Here is an 18,280-nt window from a genome sequence, read left to right on the forward strand (position 1 = left end):
TCTTGGGATCCATGTCTGGGGTCTCAGAGCTCCTGACTCACCCATCAACCAAACCTCATAAACCTTTGCAGGGAGCTGTGGAGACAAGGAGAGTGGGCTGGAATCATTCACTCGTTCACTCACTCACTCTTTCAGCCAGGGTTTGTGGGCACCTCCCTTGTGAGGCACCAGGATGCTGGAGGCAGCAGCGGCATGATGTTAAGAGCGTCACCTGTGAAATCGGGCAGACATAGGCTGCATCCCAGCTTTGCTTTCCACGAGCATTGGGACAGTGAACAAGTCATTTACTAAGTCTCAGCCTTCGCCTTACTTGCTCAGACAGTTGGGGAGGATAGCGCCTCCCTCACAGGGCCATTGTGAGGAGTGACTGAGATCATGGAGGAAAGCGCTCAGCTCCTAGAGCGGCCACTGCTGCTCCTGACGACAGAGTTGCCACCACAACTGGGAACAGACACAAATGCATAACCGACGGCTTGCTGACATTTGGTTACAGTACATAATGAAATAACATTGTCTATGTTTCCAGACTCTGTGTTCGCCCCTGCCCTTAATGAGTTTGCAGTCTAGACCAGCAGTTCTCAAAGGGTGGTCCCCGGACCAGCAGCCTCAGCATCACCTGGGAACCTGCTGTGAAATGATGGGTGAGTCAGGAGCTCTGGGACCCCAGACATGGATCCCAAGAGGCAGTAATAAGAGTCAGATACACAGACAACTTAGGAGGCTATTTTCTCCTAGTGTGAGTGGGTCAAACTTCAGTGAGCAAAGATTGACATTTGCCCAGCATCCGATCAGAAGCTCTAGGGGTGGGGCCCAGCGATTTGTTTTCACAAGCCCTCCAGGTGATGCTGATGCACATTCACATTTGTGAACTCCGACCTAGGGGAAATGACACACGTGTAAACAAATAATGAATAAGTGGGCTTCCCTGAAGAAGTGGTGCCATAGGCGAGGCCTAAAGGAAGAGCAGGTGTCGCAGGTGGACGTGCTCCAGGAGCACTAGCACTTGCACAGGCTGGGAGGCCTGGAAGGGAGGGGAGTGTGGAGGGCACACCGTGATTTGGTCTGGCCACCTGGGGAGTATGGAAGGCCAGGCTGGAGGAGGAAGGCAGGGGCCAGATTAGGAGGGCCTCTCAGTGCCTGAGTATGGAATTCAGAGTTTATCCGTAACTGATGGGAAGCAGGAAAGGCTTTAATGGAGAAGGATATGACTAAATTGGCATTGTAGAAAAAAAGCGCTGTTGCAACAGGATGGCCTAGAGGCAGGAAGATCAGTGCAAAGCTGCTAGAATGGTCCAGGTGAGAGCCCACGTGGGCGTGGATGATTGAGAAGGGGGTGGGGGAGAGATGTGTAGAAGGGAAATTGGCAAGACTGTGGGAAGGGGCCTGAGGGTGTCTGAGGGTCCCGGCTTGGTGCACTGTGAGGAAGATGGAGCCAGCACTGGTGAGGGAAGATGACGAGTTCAGGACAGGACATGCCGAATTGGGAGCGAATTCTCAGGAGAGATGCGCTGGGCTGCAGCTGAAGCAGGGGTTAATTATGCCTCTGCTGTTTTTCTCCCAACATTTTTCATTCATTTATTTCAGCAAAAATCGGGTTCCTCTCATGTGCCAAAGAGGTTCTAGGATAGAATGGAAAACAGTAGCCAGAATCTGCTCTCAGGGCTGACATGGCAGTGGGGGAATACCACCAATAAATAAGTAAGCAAATACATAAACCAAAGCATTCCAGCAGTGGTAGGTGCTATGAAGAAAGTAAGAGAGACTAAGGCACAGGGGGTACTTCAGTTGGGGCCGTCAGGAAAGGTCCTTCTGAGAAGATGACACTTGAGCTAAATGAGAAGTAGGAGCTACATGTGCAAAAATAGGAGGAAAGTGCTCCAGGCAATGGGAGCAGCACATACAAAGGCCCTGAGGTCAGAATGAACTTGGCCTGACAGAGGAAAAGAAAGATAAGAATCAGCGCAGCTAGCCAGTTTGGGAGATGAGGTCAGAGAGGTGGACAGGGCCAGACCACAGTAGGTGGTAAGCTTTCAGAGACTGAAGGGATGAGGTAACACATGTGAAAGTGCTTAGTAAATGATCTCAAGAACCCAATGCACATAAAGGAATTCTAAGACGATATCTTCAAAGGGAAAAAAAGAAATAAGTCTTAACTGAAGCAGGAAGGAATTTGGTTCAACTTCAGGGAAAGCTCAGTCTGCAAGAGCCATGCCATACCAGAATAATTTCCAAAACAGATAATTTACCCATTTTGCTTGGTTTTTGTTTTAAGAATACAGTTAACAGCCAAGCTAATGTGAGTGCTGGCTGGTCTTGGGCTGGGGGATGGAAAGATGACCCCTTGTGGTAGAAACGATGAAGATTTCGAAGAAGAGAGGGAAAGAAAGGAGATGAGAAGAGGGTGCTCCCTCCACTGGCTGCGTGGGGGCTCCCTGGGGCCAGCTGCTCTCTACCAGCCCCACAGAATCCCAGGCCAGCCCAGGCGGGGCGGCCCACAGGCCTGAGCATGCTGAGCCTCACCCATGGGAACGAGGCCAGGACCCCGCCTGGGGGAGATGGAGAGACCAGAGCAAGGCAGAGGGAAAGGAGTCCAATGGGGCAGGTGGGAGCAGCCAGCCCAAAGAGCTGTCCTCCCCTTCTCAGGCTGTCTCCACCTCCATCAGCCCATCAGTTGCTGAGGCCTGACCCACCCCTAGAGGAAAGCAGAGCAGCCCCACACCTCACCTCCAGGACCACACATGCCCCATCCAGGGGAGCAAGGGGGACAGTCGGCTTTGCCACCAGCCAAGCTGCCTTTTGTGCACCCCACTCACACCTTCCCCAGCTGGCTCCACCTCCTCCCTCTCACGGCGCCCGGTGTTCCATCCCCTTCCTCTGAACCTTTGTCCCGTGTGTGTCTAGAACAGCTCTTTCCTCTACTTTGTTGAGCCACGTCCGTCCCACCCATAGAGCGCAGCCCAACGCTCCGCACGCCAGCCCCAACCCAGAAAACTTCCCATGACTGACGCGGCTCTCCCAGGCCAACATAAACACGCACACTGAGAGACGCGCACCCCACACACACCTCTGGCTTTGTGCTAGCGCTCTCTCGGAAGCCGTGACACCTCCTGGCCATCCAGACGCCAGCAGTGCCTTCAGCGAAAAAAACAGACCCTTTCACCATCTCCTCCCCTGAGGATGTGCCAGAAGCGGGACCAACAGAGAGACCAGAAGGAAACTCCGCCTTACTCACTTGATGAAGTACACGGCTCCTTCCCGGGTGGAGTCCACCTCCCAGCCCTTGGGCAAACCTGTGAGGAAGCAAGGCCACAAGGTCACCCTGTCTCCCTTCTCAGCTCCGCAAGCCTGACCTGCTTCAGGAGGGCTGGGGCCGGGAGAAGCAGGAATACCACAGCTGCGCCAACAGTGTTCAAACCAGCCGTCTCACCCCCTTTGCCCATTATTCCTATCAGTCTGTTTCCAGCAAATAAGAGAGAGGGCACTGGAAGGGACAGCCCCTGGCAATGAGTGGTGAAGTGCTCAAATGAATCCTTGCCTCGCAGGATTCACTCATTCATTCAACAAACTTTTCTTTTAAAGATTGGCACCTGAGCTAACAACTGTTGCCAATCTTTTTTTTCTGCTTTTTCTCCCCAAATCCCCCCAGTATTTAGTTGTATATTTTTTTAACTTTTTATTAAGATTATGATAGTTTACAACCTTGTGAAATTTCAGTTGTACATTCTTGTTTGTCATTCGTGTTGTAGGTACACCACTTCACCCTTTGTGCCCTCCCCCCACTCCACTTTCCCCTGGTAACCACTAATCTGTTCTCTTTGTCTACATGTTTAACTTTCACATATGAGTGTAGTCAGGCAGAGATTGTCTTTCTCTATCTGGCTTATTTCACTTAACATAATACCCTCAAGGTCCATCCATGTTGTTGTGAATGGGATGATTTTATCCTTTTTTATGGCTGACTAGTATTCCATTGTGTATATATACCACATCTTCTTTATCCAATCATCAGTTGATGGGCACTTAGGTTGCTTCTATGTCTTGGCTATTGTAAATAATGCTGCAGTGAACATAGGGGTGCATGGGACTTTTGGAATTGCTGATTTCAAGTTCTTTGGATAGATACCCAGTAGTGGGATGGCTGGGTCATAGGGTGTTTCTATTTTTAACTTTTTGAGAAATCTCCATACTGTTTTCCGTAGTGGCTGCACCAGTTTGCATTCCCACCAGCAGTGTATGAGGGTTCCTTTTTCTCCACAACCTCTCCAACATTTGTCCCTCTTGGTTTTGGATATTTTTGCCATTCTAACAGGTGTAAGGTGATATCTTAGTGTAGTTTTGATTTGCATTTCCCTGAGGATTAGTGATGATGAGCATCTTTTCATGTGCCTATTGGCCGTCCGTATATCTTCTTTGGAGAAATGTCTGTTCATGTTTCCTGCCCATTTTTTGATAAGGTTGTTTGATTTTTTGTTGTTGAGCTGTGTGAGTTCTTTATATATTATGGAGATTAACCCTTTGTCGGATAAATAACTTGCAAATATTTTTTTCCCAACTAGTGGGTTGTTTTTTTGTTTCAATCCTGTTTTCCCTTGCCTTGAAGAAGCTCTTTAGTCTGATGAAGTCTCATTTGTTTATTCTTTCTATTGTTTCCCTTGTCTGAGGAGTTATGGTGTCCGAAAAGATTCTTTTGAAACTGATGTCAAAGAGTGTACTGCCTACGTTTTCTTCCAGAAGCCTTATGGTTTCAGGTCTCCCCTTTAGGTCTTTGATCCATTTTGAGTTTATTTTGGTGAATGGTGAAAAAGAATGGTTGATTTTCATTCTTTTACATGTGGCTGTCCAGTTTTCCCAGCACCATTTGTTGAAGAGACTTTCTTTTCTCCATTGTATGCCCTCAGCTCCTTTGTCGAAGATTAGCTGTCCATAGATGTGTGGTTTTATTTCTGGGCTTTCAATTCTGTTCCATTGATCTGTGCACCTGTTTTTGTACCCGTACCATGCTGTTTTGATTACTGTAGCTTTGTAGTATGTTTTGAAGTCAGGGATTGTGATGCCTCCAGTTTTGTTCTTCTTTCTCAGGATTGCTTTAGCAATTCGGGGTCTTTTGTTGCCCCGAGTTGTACATTTTTTTAATTGTGGTTCTTCTAGTTGTGGCACACGGGACACCACCTCAACATGGCCTGATGAGTGGTGCCATGTCCGCGCCCAGGATCCCAACCCTGGGCCACTGGAGCAGAGCGCACGAACTTAACCACTCGGCCACGGGGCCGGCCCCCAACGAACTTTTCTTGAGCAGCTACTCTGTGCCAGGCCCTGCGCCAGCCCCCGGGGGATACAGCAGTGACCGCACAGGTGGTTGCCCTGGGGGGTCCTCAGGATCATCCCGCCAGCGCCTGTCTATCACAGAAGCAGAAGTTAGAGCCAAGGGCGCTCACTTGCCCCAGGCCTCACAGATGATCAGCATCCGGGATCAGACCAGGACTCATGTCTCCGAATCCCAGGCCCGTGTTATTGCCCCGGATTCTGCTGCCTCTGGATCCAGCGCTGGACTTGGGAGATCAGTCCAGACAAGTGGGGAGGCCTTAAAAAATGTTTCCTAGCACCTCTGAAAAAGTTAATGGCAGAAATGTTCCGAGTGGAGAGCCACAAGGACAGCACAGCTGAGGACGGTGGCCTCGGCCAGGGGCGCCGGCAGTCCCTGCAGGAGACGCCGCCCCCTCCAGACTCTCCAGGGAGGCGCGGCGCCTCGGGATCCTAGAGCGCCGGGTGGGCACCGCCATGGCCGTCCTGCCACCCTCCCAAACAGCCACCCTGGAGTGTCCTGCCTCCCGCAAACAGGACGCCTCCACCCCGAGGCAGAGGCGGGAACAGGCGGGCGGAGGGGTCACACGCCTTTAGCGGGTGCAGGAGCCCCGGGGCAGACATACTGGAAACAGGTTTGGATGCTCCTGACAATCACGGCCACCTCCTTGGTCAGTCCGACACCTGCCTGGTGTAAGGTTTTATAAAGCACAGCCATGCACTGCCTCCAGCCATGTTCTCTGCTGCCTCAGGGCACAGGCCGCTGGAGGGCAGAGCGGGGCTCTGTGGAGAGCCAGCCCAGGCTCCATCCACCCAGCTACTCGCCCCTGTTCATCAAGGGTCTGTATTTCCATGGTTGCTGCTGATGCCATGCTGCTGCTTCAACGCATCAGGGCAGCCAGCCGGCCCACTCCCCTCCCAGGACTTGTCCAGAGAAATAACCACGCCAGCTACCACCGAGCGAGTGCCTCCTTCCTCTAAGCTATGCATGTTGCCACTGCCAGCACATTTAATCTGCACAGCCACAGCATACAATAGGCACCAGCCCGAATATTTTTACAGATGAGGAAACTGAGACCCAGAGAGGTTAATCAACTTGCTGAAGGTCACACAGGAAAGTGTCTGGGCCGGGAGGTGAGTCTGGTCTGCGGCCTCCAAAGCTCACATTCTTTCCTCTGTGCCGCTCCATAAATGCTACTTGTTCCCCTCTGTCCCTGTGGGAGGACGTCCCCATCCAGCAGGGTGGGACTGGCAGCCTCCCCAGTGGAAAGATCCCTGTTGGGTCAGAATCATAAGTAATCCTGCCACTGTGATGTCCCCAGGAAAGTGGCCAGTGTGAATTATGTCCCCTGCCTTTTCTAGCAACTTCCCTCCACACTGCCCTCTCTGCCCGGGCAACACCAAGACCTCTTTGACTCCTCTCCAGGCGGGTGCCCGCCAAGGCAGCTGCCCTCCCAGCAGGCCAGGGGGCAACTTACCTCGTCCCCAGCCTTGGACAGTCTGCTGGCTGCAGCCCAAAGCGGAAGAACTGGCCCACAGGCTTTCACTCGCCTTCCAGGGCTGCCGAGGGGCCGACGGCAGGGACGGCTCAGACCGTGGATGGCGGTGCCCGCCCCACCGCGGGGGAGAGAGCCCGGCGCCGCAGGAGCCTCGCTTCCAGTCGGAAATACAACACGGTCACCTCTCCCAACGGTGACTCTGTCGTGTAATCTTCACTCCAGCCTTTTGAGGTTCCTAATCCTACCCCGTTTCCCAGAGGAAGGAGCCAAGTCCGGGCACTCAGGGCACGTGCGGGGAAACAGCGCCAAGGCCTGAGCGCCAGGTCCGCCTGAAGAAAGGGGCCTCCGCCCCGACACTGCTTGCTCGTCAGCTGAGTGGCCTGGAGCCAGGGAAGGGCCGAAGGGCAGCGGGGTGGGGGTCTCCCAGCGGTTCGCGCCCCTGCCCTTCTGTGGCCTGTGGGAGCCCACCGATGGGATGGTGGCTGCTCCCTTGAAGTGCCCCTGGCCTTCTGATTCTTGGGTCTCCGCCTCTCCAATCGGACAGAAATCTGCCGCCTGGTTGCGTCCCACCTCTCCAGCAGCCTGCGAGGTCCCCGGGGGCTAGCAGCAGGGTCATCTGCACAGTGAGCAGTCAGTGTTGCCCTGCCCACTTTTCTTTCGTGTTCCCCTAAATGTGAAGGAGCTTCTACTAGCCACGTGGGGCTATTTAAATTTAAATGAATTAAACTCTAAACTTTGGTTCCTTGGTCATGCCTCCCTTTCACTTGCACAGCAGCTGCGTGTGGCTAAGGGGGACTGACCCGGGCAGCATAGAGAGAGCATCTCCATCGTGGCATGAAGCCCACAGTGCAGCACTGGGGGCTGTGCTCTGCCCAGCTCAGGAGCTCTCAAGATGGAGTGGGGGCCGGCCCGGTGGCACAGTGGTTAACTACACACGTTCTGCTTTGGTGGCCAGGGGTTCACCGGTTCAGATCCCGATGCGGACATGGCACCGCTTGGCACGCCATGCTGTGGCAGGCGTCCCACATATAAAGAAGAGGAAGAGGGGCACGGATGTTAGCTCAGGGCCAGTCTTCCTCAGCAAAAAGAGGAGGATTGGCAGCAGTTAGCTCAGGGCTAATCTTCCTCAAAAAACATAAAATAAAGATTGAAAAAAAAAAAAGATGGAGGGCATTTTCGGACTGGGCTGCGGGATGAGATGGGAGTAAAATCTTCGTCCTCAAAGCTCCGTCCCAGACACTGATGGTAGAGCTGGAAGCTTGGACGGACCTCGAGGCAAGCATCAGCCCTCCTGCAATATCGCCGGAGGGCATTCCAAGTGCTAAGCGTGGCCCCTCCACGGAGAAAGGAGAAAGTCAGGGCACCCGGAGCCACCGCTTCCTCCTCGACTCAAAGGCAGACAGGCGAGCTCCTTACCTGGGCTGGAGCAGTGTCCACTCTGGAGGGGTGACTCCGTACCAGGGTGCACCCAGCTGGTTGACTCTTCCTCATCACTATGGAAGACCAGGAAGAAAGTGTCACCTGCGAGAGCGGCGTCTCTGAGCAGGACACCCATCTCCAGATTCACATCCACACTGACCGTCCGATCCCAGACACCTGAGATGGAGCATCCACGCGGCCATTCACTCCTTCACATTCACAGAGCACTTCCTGAGCAGACTCGAGGACCCAGAGAGGAGTACTCGTCTCTGAGTACCAGACCCCAAAGGACGTTAACCCACTGGGGAAACAGGCGTCTGAAAAGATAGTTGCACTATGATGTGATGGGGCTATCGGCCCTTCTGGAGCTCTGCACAGAGGGTGTTACACCATCCCAGGGAGGAAGCGCTGACTGGGATGAAGGTCAGGAAGCGGAACAGCACGAAGCCTTCACTAAGAGGGGGCACTTGAGGTCCTGGGGAAGCTGCGGGGAGGAGCAGGGAAGGCCCGTAACTGGCAGCTTCTCCGTGGCTGAGAAAAGAGGAGGCTGGGCGAAGCCGTAGTCCTTGCGTGTCTACAGGGGTACAGACTTCCATTCCCAGCGTTCCCTCCCATTGGGAATTTTACAGAGTGTGAATCTGAGGTTCAGAGAAGTTAAGTAATTTACCCAAAGCCACACAATCAATAAGTGATGAAGCCAGGATTCAGACCTAGATCTGTCCCCCAAACCCAGGCTCTTTCTGATGTCTCACTCCCAGCAGCGCGGGCTCCCGGGCAATGCAAGCCCTCTGGGCTCCAGGTGTGATGGCAGATGAGCCCACCGGCATCTCTCAAGCCCCCACCAACCAAGTGGCACCGACTTTTCCTCAGCCAGGCGTAACCCGGGGGGAAGCCCACGCGGGCGCGCAGAGGAAAGACCCCTCCCATCACCCAGGTCCTCCAGGCAGCAGGGCGGGGCCTCAGGGTCCAGGACAGGACTCCACTCAAGGCTTTTAAGGCACAATTAGTACCTTAATTAACAGAACAAACTCCACTAGGAAGGGCTCCACTAGATTTTTACGAAAGCAGGGTATACAATGAGCTGCACATACTTAACATGGACAGTTTAGTAAGTTTTGACGTGTCTATGTGGTGTGAAACCACCACCAAAATCAAGATGCGAACTCCCCAAACTTTCCTGTGCCCTTTGTAACTCCTCTCCCCTGCCTCTGCCTCCTACCATCCTCACCCTCCCCCCTGAGCAACCGATTTGCTTTCTGTTTCTCTAGATGTTTGCATTTTCTAGACTTTCTAGAATTTCATATAAATGGAATCATACAAACTAGACCTCTTTCCTTCTTTCTTTCCTTCCTTCTTTCTTCCATGTGGCAGTGGGCGTGGATAGTTCGTTCCGTTCATCACCGAGTGGTAGTCCGCTGTAGGACACACCACGCGTGTTCATCCACTCACCTGGCGGTGGACATTTGGGTTGTTTTCAGTACTGGCCATCAGAAATAAAGCTGCTATGAACATTCGTCTCCAAGTCTTTGTGTGGGCATATGCTTTCTTTTCTCTTAACTCCACTAATGTTTCTCTAAGTCTGGACACCTGCTGCAGGAAGAGATTTCCCAGCTGACCCACCCCTCTGATGAGGAGAGAAGAAACAAAGTCACTGTTCTGGTGTCCCTGAGGCCCTGGAGCCACCGTGTGCCACGGCAGATGAGCTGTGCTCTGGGCCTGGGCCTGGGAGGCAGTGGGAGAGGAAGCCGAGGAAGGGGACATCAGCCCACGCTACACTGTAAAGTGGGAGGGGAAAGCCATTCTCACCCCGCCTCTTCAGCTGCCCCCGATTCCTCTCCTCCTCTCACACTGTCGGCTCCCTCAGACTTCACGTCTGTCTCTACGTCGCCTGGGACTCACGGAGGATCACAGGGCACCACACCCTCCACTTCCTCTTCCCCTTGTCCTTCTGCTAGCTGCCCCTCATCAGCCCCGGCCCAGAGCAACGCAGCCACATAGTCACAGGCTGTCTCCACTCCAGCTTCAGGCTGACGGGGAAGCTGGAACCAGGGGGACTGGTGTCACTGCAAATCCACAGTCCCCAAGCTTAGCTGGGCCCTAAGCGCCACCTAGAATCTTCTCCAGGAGCCCCGGGCAGTTGCTATTTACAGAGCTTCCCACCAACCTCAAGGCCCACGCCTGCCTCTCCTCACCTTCCCCGTTCTCACCGGATAATCTTATCTCTTAACTCAAGAAAAAGTAGAGGGGCCCGCCGGGGCCAAGTGGTTAAAGTTCTGCGCCCTCCCCTTCAATGGCCCAGGTTCGCGGGTTCAGATCCCAGGTTTGGATTCCGGGCCGGGACCTACTCCACTCATCAGCCCAGCTGTGGCGGCATCCCACATACAAAGCAGAGGAACACTGGCACCAATGTTAGCTCAGAGCTAATCTTCCTCAAGCAAAAGAGGAGGATTGGCAACGGATGTTAGCTCAGGGCAAATCTTCCTCACAAAAATAATTTTTTTAAAATAAAAACCATTAGGTAGGGGCTTCCCCCAATACACTCAGCCACCCTACCCCCAAACTCACCCGTGTTCCCACCATCCTTTAACACTTGTCTCTACGTTGGAGAAGAGGTTCCCCCATTTAAGGCTAATCCTTCTGCCTGGGTTGTAGTCCCCATCCTCGCCCATCTTTTCTAGAACCTTGTTCTATTGAGCATCGCAGACTTGTATCTTCAACTTCTCTCTCCCTGCTGGGTCCGTCCCTTTAGACTCCCCTGCTGTCACGTCTTCCAGTCTGAACCCTCGGCCTCCCCCTCAACACCGCCTCCCCTCCCAGCTTCCCAACACCTGCTCCCCTTCTTACTGGCCACACTTCCTTCTTGGAATCTAGTCCCTTCCAGCTGTCGTCCACTTCCTGGTCTCCACTCCCCTGTCCTCTGCAATCTGGTCCCTGTTCCCAGCCCTCCCGTGAAAACACTTCCCTCAAGGTCATTAAAGACCGTCCTGGTTCTTAGATCCAGCAGACACTTTCCGGTCTTGAGCTCATTTGGCTTTTCCCCTGTTGACTGTCCCTTTCTTCTTGACGTCCTTCTTAGTTGCCTTTTGGGGCAGCAGCCTACCCTGGCCCTGCCGCTGCCCAGCTCTGTGACCCGCGGGTCTTCTCCACCTGGCCTCTCTTCCTCTATTCTTTCCTTAAATGCGGGTGCCCTCCTGCTGGGTACCCTCCTGTCTTCTCCCTCGCACTCTTCTGGGTGGTTCCACCGCAGTGATGACTCCCAGGCCTCTCTCTTCAACCTCTATCCTGTACATCCAGCTGCCTATGAGACATCACCTCCTGAAGGTCCTATCGGGACCTCAAACTCAGTGTTTCCCCATTGAAGCTGTGCTGTCCCTAAAGTCTGTTCCTCTTTTCATACTCCTGATCTCTGTCAAATCAAGTTCCAAATTCTGAGATTTCTCTTCAGTTCTTCCTTTTCCCCTCATTCTCCCATCTCCAGGTAGTAAATGAACACTTTCTATTCTACTTCTGAAGCTTTCTCCCATCTCTCCCTCCCCTTCCCTCTGTTCTCACCACTTTAATTCAGGTCCCCATCAGCCATCTCCCGGACTTTTGCAGTTGCTCCTAACCGCTCTCCACACCTCAAGTTTCTCGCCCTGCCCCCATTCGGCCCTCAAATCGTCATCCCTGCAGCTGCCAGAGATCCTGCTGGAACACAGACCTAACCACGTCAGTGCTCTGTTTCGCATTTCCTTGGTGTCCCATCACCTGCAGGACCAAGTTCAAACCCCTTAGCCCAATACAGAAGGCCGCTCTCAACGCTGTCTGCTTCCCACTTGCTCCGCCTGGTCTCCTGCAGCTCCTTGTCTCTGCTCCATCTCGACTGCACCCTCAGAGTGTTCTAGACAGCCTGTGCCCTAGCCCCCATTGGTGCCCTCCTTCCCACAGGCCTCTGCTTCAAGGCCCCTTTCACTCTAGCCTCTCTCTTCCAGAATCAATTCAAATCCTTCCTTCTCCAGGAGGCCCTCCCTCAACTCCCCAGAGAGCATTAGCTCTTTCTTCCTCATGTTCCTATAGCATTATGCAAATACCCTAGAATGTACCCTATTGTTCCCCTCCCCCCAGGAAGATTAGCCCTGAGCTAACATCTGCTGCCAATCCTCCTCTTTTGCTGAGGAAGACTGGCCCTGAGCTAACATCTGTGCCAATCTTCCTCTACTTTATCTGTGGGATGCCTGCCACAGCATGGCTTGATGAGTGGTGTCTAGGTCCCCGCCCAGGATCCAAACCGGCAAACCCCAGGCCACTGAAGCAGAATGTGCAAACTTAACCACTGTGCACCCTGGCTGGCCCCTACACTATTGTTTCTTAAGGATTTATTTGCATTTTATCCCTACTACCTTCAAGGAAGCTATCTGTATCTTTTTTTTTTTTTATCTCCAATGCCTAGCGCTGTGACAGACAAATAGTGGATACTCAATAAATGTTTGTGGAATGAAAGACGAAAAGAAGCTGGAAGGCAAGCAAGAGACTGGGAGGAAAGAAAAAGCCAAATTAACCACCTCTTCAGAATATCTGAGGAGCTTGTGGAAGTTCAGATTCTCAAGTGTCACCCCAGATCTTTTGAATTGGAATCTCAGGATGTAGGGCTCAGGAATCAGTCTTTTTAATTTTTTTTTGGTGAGGAAGATTGGCCCTGAGCTAACATCTGTGCCAACCTTCCTCAATTTTATATGTGGGACACTACCACAGCATGGCTTGAGGACCAGCATATAAGATCCATGCCGGGATCTGAACCCGTGAACTCTGGCCACCAAAGTGGAGCGCGCAAAGCCAACCATTACGCCACCTGCTGGCCCAGGAATCAGCCTTTTTTATAAGTTCCTTGGGTGATTTTTACCGGCTCTAAAGTCTCAAAGCACTGACCGAAGGGACTCCAGTTTTAATACTGGGGAAGTTCGCTTCTTTAACACTCTGACTGAGGGTCAAGAACTTTAGCGTAGTTAATTTCTAAGATGATAATAATTACAACATCAATTACGATCATGGTGAGATAACAGAAGAAAGGCCTACAGCAAATGTGGAAACTGAGAAACAACAGAGAGGCCCTGGCTGCCTGAGCTCCTGCAAAGGCCGTGGGGCAGCAAGGCAAAGGCGCAGCAAGGTCCGTGGGCGCCGGCTTGACCCGAGACAAACACTTAGACAGGTCTTCGGTTTCTAGGGACCTGCTCCCCGGCTGAGAAATGAGGGGGTTGCATCCCAGGCCCCTCTGCGCTCCAATGTCCTGCGAGAGGCTGTCTGGAGACGGGAAACGGCACGCGTGGCTAACAGTTCAGGACGCTGTGCTTCTGGACTCACTCTATTCTCAGGAGACTTCTCTCCTGGCAAAAGATGACCACAGCAGGACGGGGCCGAAACAGCGCCCGGGGCCACCCTGCTGCAGGGAGATGGAGCCCGAGCCGCTCCGGTTCAGGAAACAGCCCAGCGCTGGGAGCGCACGGCTGGGAGCAGCAAAGGCGCCCCCGCTCCCGGGAACGCCGGGCGCGCTGTGGGCATCTCCTTCCTGACCGCAGCCCCGGGAAGAAGCAGGAAGGGGGAGGCCCGCCGTCTCCGAGCCCGAGTCCCGGGGTGAGCGACTGCCGGGAACTGGGTGGCAGGGCAGGGTCCCCCGGCAAGTGGTCAGCCCAAGTCGGCCCGTAGGACAGCGGGGGGAGGCGGGGCGGGGCGCGGCAGGAAGAACTGCTCCCGGCCCCTTGGGCGCACAGCCCCGCAGGCTGGCTCCGGTGCCCCGTCCTCGGGGTCCCACTCCCCCGCGCGCGGCCCGCCTTTCCAGCCCCAGGGCGACGCCGAGCCCGCCCGGACTCCGGCCCCTGGGGGAAGGGCGGCCGTCCCGCGGCGCCCCGGAGCCCCTTCCTTCGTCGGCCGCCCCCCGCGCCCGGCCCGGCCCGGCCCCGCCGCCCTGGAGGTCGGCGACTCCGGAGAACGACCGGAAACCCGGGGAGCCCCACGTACTTGACGAAGAAGACCCTCCCGCCGCGGTCCACGCCGTAGGTCCAGCGGCCGGGCAGGTCCAGCCAGTCGAGCTCCTCGGCCATCGCGGCCGCAGCCCCGGCCCTCCCGGCGGCGCCTCCCGGCGGCTCGGCCTCCCTGGCGGCGGCGGGCGGGAGCCGGACACGCCCCCGCAGCGCCTCCCGGCGGCTCGAGCTCGGCCTCCCCGGGAGCAGGTGGCGGCGGGGCGGGGAGGCGGGGCGGGAGGCGGGCGGGAGGCGGGCCCGCCCCAGGTACCGCGGCCGCCGCCGCCTCCAGCGCGGGGCTGCCAGGGCTTTGAGTCACCAACCGGGACGAGTGCAGCCGCCGACCGGAAAGGGGAAGTGGTCAACCTGGGTCTACTCGGCGGGAGGTCAGGAGAGGAGCAAAGGTCAGAGGCAGGGAAGAGTGGCCGGGTGTGAGCGGCGAGGGGCCCTGGGTGTCTCTTCTTGCCAAGAAGTCAGCCGAATTAATCCAGCTGGTCTTACCTTGCCTTCCCAGCAGCTCCTCCAAGAAGCCTACCTTGACTAAGTAGAATCAGAGGGAGACCCAGAGACACACTCGGAAACCAACAGCTTTTATGTCCCTTCCCCCTAACTCGCACCAGAAAAAGGAAAAGGAAAAAAGAAACAAAAAGCAGAGGAAGGAATATTTCTGTGCACAGAATACAGGTTGCAAGCAGTCAATACTGGCACATCAAAAACGGTAACATTGATACAGAGGCTTATGCACCCCTATGTTCACTGCAGTATTATTCACAATAGCCAAGGTGTGAAAGCAACCCAAGTGCCCATTGACTGATGATTGGACAAAGAAGATGTGGTGGATATAGATATATACAATGCAATACTACTCAGCCATGAAAAAAGACAGAATTGTCCCCTTCGCAACAGGGATGGACCTTGAGAGTGTTTTGTTAAGCGAAATAAGTCAGACTGAGAAAGACAAACACCATATGATTTCACTCATGTGGAAGATAAACAAACTTACAGGCGAAGAGAATAATTTAGTGGTTACCACGAGGAAGGGAGGGGCGGGTGGGCACAAGGCGTGAAAGGGCACACTTATATGGTGACAGACAAATATTAACGTACAACTGAAATTTCACAATGTTATAAACTATTATGATCTCAATTAAATAAATAAAATAGTATTGTTGGAGCCCACAGTTCTGCTGTCTCTAGGGTCTGTATCAAAGTTGGGCTCCAGGCAGCTTTCCTAGTTTGCTCAGGACCTGCCCCTGGGGCTCCAATTAGGTGCACACGGCTCCCATCCCTGTGTCAGACCTGGGAGACCCGTGTCTTTAGAGGAAGCAGCAGGCCGCATGGCAGTAGGTGGGCAAGTGTCTGCTGAGTGAGCACACTTGTTGTAAGCACTCTAAGGGGTTGGAGCCCTGTTCCACCCAGAGACTTCCTACTCACCCTTCAGTGCCTGCCCATGTGTCACCTCCTCTGGGAAGCCGTTCTTGACTCTACCCCAGACAGATTTATATGTCCATCCTCTATGTGTCATGGCACTTTATTAATAACCCTATAGTGAAACTTATCACACTGTAATGCGATCCTTCCCTGAGCTTTGCTGTGCTCCTCAGGGCAGGGCTCCATCTTTTTCATCTTTATAGTCCCAGCCCCTACCTGGGGCATCCAATTAATGTTTGATGAATGACTGATACTGTCATAAGTAGGAATGGCTCTTAACTCTAACTACAATCCTGTACTTTTGGACCTTATGTAGGGGCCTGCTGAATATAACCATCAGCAACCTCAGGGTGTGTGGGGGGAGAAAAAGAAACAACCAGGGAGCCTTCCCAGGTAGCCACATGCTCAACCTGGAGGCTGTAATGTGTGTACATCTGATAGATAGTGAAGCTAGAAGATGCTAGAGAACATCTTGGTCCAATCCTCTTGTTTTTGATACGGGAAACTGAGGAGCAAAGAAGGCAGGCACCAGTTAAGGTCACTGAGCAAGGTGGTGGCAGAGACAGATCTGTCCCCCAGTGTCCCAGGCCAGAGCTCTTTCCATGACATCATTCTGCCTCCAACACTGGAAATTCACTCTGCCAACATATACAGGTTGATTCCTGGGTGCCAGGTCTAAGCTGAGCCCTTTCTCCAGATGCAGAAGAGGAGCAGAAACCCATAATACCCAACTCTTTTCTCCCTTCTCAGATCCTACAGGTTTCTAGTAGAGAAAGCTGCATTCGACAATGAAGCAGAGCCCCATGCGAGAAGCAAAGATGAGGCTCTATGCCCCCTGGTTCTTGAATTGGGGGGTGGGGGAGGGTCAAGGGATCAGACTCCTCCTCAGGCCCCAGGCCTCAGCCCCCAGCTTTGTGAAACACCTGTAAGACTCCTCCCGCTGATAAAGCAGGAAGCCACCTGCCCGGCCCCTGCAATATCCGAGGATCTGAACCGGCAGAAGCAGTGCCAAGACGCCTCCAGGGAAAATACCAGCACCCAGTGCACTCCCAGTCCGACCTGAGCAACCAGTAAGGGCGGCTGCCTGGGCTGAATGTGGGACAAAATGGCATTTATTTGAAAACATGTATTCTGCCACTGTCTTCTTTGAGGAGTAGGGACTCCTGTGGATTTCGTCACAACATTTTTGTCTTCCTTATCTCTTATCTAGCCTGGGGTTCCTTGGAACATCTACCTGGACAAGAAAAGGCCGGTAGTTGAGATTTTGAGTGTTTTTTACTCATTTGAAATAAGAAAAGAAATCAGGTTTGAAAATATTTTTCTAACTGTGATAAATTCTAGCTAGTGACGTTTTACATTCCAGTTCTCGTTTATCAATTATGATGAGTATTAATACTGCTAATAAAGACATTTTAACAAAGGATCTAAAGACAATGCGGAAAGGAGTGGAAAACTCAAGTAAAACTGGTTGAGTTTCTGGTTTAACAATTTCCTGGAAGAGGACAGGAGGTTTGTTATGTTGAAATGGAAACCTTACATGCCCTGCAATGCAGTCAGAAATTTAGTTGCATTTCCCCTGCAGCCTATTTGATTTTACCCCTTTAAAAGGCAACAGAGCACATGGATAAAATATATCAGCGATATTTGGAAGTTATTCTGATCCTCTCCTACCTTTTGAGACCGTAGATTAGTCAAAAATAGTGTGCTTCTGGTTGGGTACCTGTGGGAGGCTGGAAAACAGCCCCCCAAAAGCTGTCCATGTCAAAGCCCTGGAACCCAGGAATGTGCTAATTTGGAAAAAGGTCTTTGCGATGTAATTAAGTTAAGGATCATGAGATGAGAAGATTATTCTGGATTATTCAGGTGAGCCCTAAATTCAGTGACAAATCCTTGTAGGAGAAAGGCAGGGGGAGATTTGAAATGTACAGAAGAGAAGGAAGCAATGTGGCCACAGAGGCAGCGATTGGAGTGATGTGGCCACAAGTCAAGGGATGTTGACAGGCACACTGTCAGAGGTTGGAAGAGGCAAGGAAAGGCTTCTGCCCCAGAGGCCACAGAGGGAGTGTGGCCCTGTTAACACCTTGATTTCAGATTTCTGGCGGGAGAGAATAAATTTTTGTGGTTTAAGCCACTCGGTTTGTTGGTAATTTGTTACAGCAGCCATGGGAAATCATGGGAACTTAATTTTGTTGTTATTAGTGCTGTTGAGTTGATTCCTACTCCTAGCAACCTGCTCGGTCTTTCTGCGCCATCCTCTCACCCTCTGGCGCTCTATCAGACAATCTTTGCTGTTGTTCAGAGGGTTTTCATGGCCAGTTTTTGGGGAAGTGAGTGACCAGGTCCTTCTTCCTAGTCTGTCTTAGTCTGGAAGCTCCACTGAAACCTATCAACCATGGGTGACCCCGCTGGTATTTGAAATACTGATGTCATAGCTTCAGCATCATAGCAACATGCAGCTGCCACAGTGTGACAATCGAGAGACGGGTGGTGTGATTCCATGACAGAGAGACAAACCCGCCACAGCAGTGAGAGCTCTGAATCTTAACCACTAGACCACCAGGACTTGCTGGAAAATTAATACAGTACCTATGAAAAAATCATAACTAAATGAGGACTGAAATAAATGTCTATTATTTT

The 18,280-nt window shown here is 52.8% G+C and overlaps 1 protein-coding gene across 32 annotated transcripts in view; it reads right to left on the reverse strand.

Annotated features, from left to right (window-relative positions):
• PLEKHA6 (pleckstrin homology domain containing A6) overlaps positions 1 to 14,405 on the reverse strand; it is a 135,052-nt gene extending 120,647 nt beyond the window's left edge. For 6 of the 32 annotated variants that reach the window (XM_070608735.1, XM_070608727.1, XM_070608753.1 and 3 more), the window contains exons 1-3: positions 14,211 to 14,397; positions 8,217 to 8,293; positions 3,233 to 3,290 (exon numbers count right to left, since the gene is read on the reverse strand). In XM_070608735.1, the coding sequence (XP_070464836.1) occupies positions 3,233 to 3,290; positions 8,217 to 8,293; positions 14,211 to 14,293 (218 nt within the window). In that variant the 5' untranslated portion in view covers positions 14,294 to 14,397. Of the gene's footprint in view, positions 1 to 3,232; positions 3,291 to 8,216; positions 8,294 to 14,210 lie in introns of all 32 variants that reach the window. The other 26 variants (XM_070608740.1, XM_070608745.1, XM_070608732.1 and 23 more) reach the window with 10 other exon arrangements.
• Between the last annotated feature and the right edge of the window lie 3,875 nt (positions 14,406 to 18,280).

This window comes from Equus przewalskii, unplaced genomic scaffold, assembly GCF_037783145.1.
Source record: "Equus przewalskii isolate Varuska unplaced genomic scaffold, EquPr2 ChrUn-1, whole genome shotgun sequence".
Taxonomy (NCBI): Eukaryota; Metazoa; Chordata; class Mammalia; order Perissodactyla; family Equidae; genus Equus; species Equus przewalskii.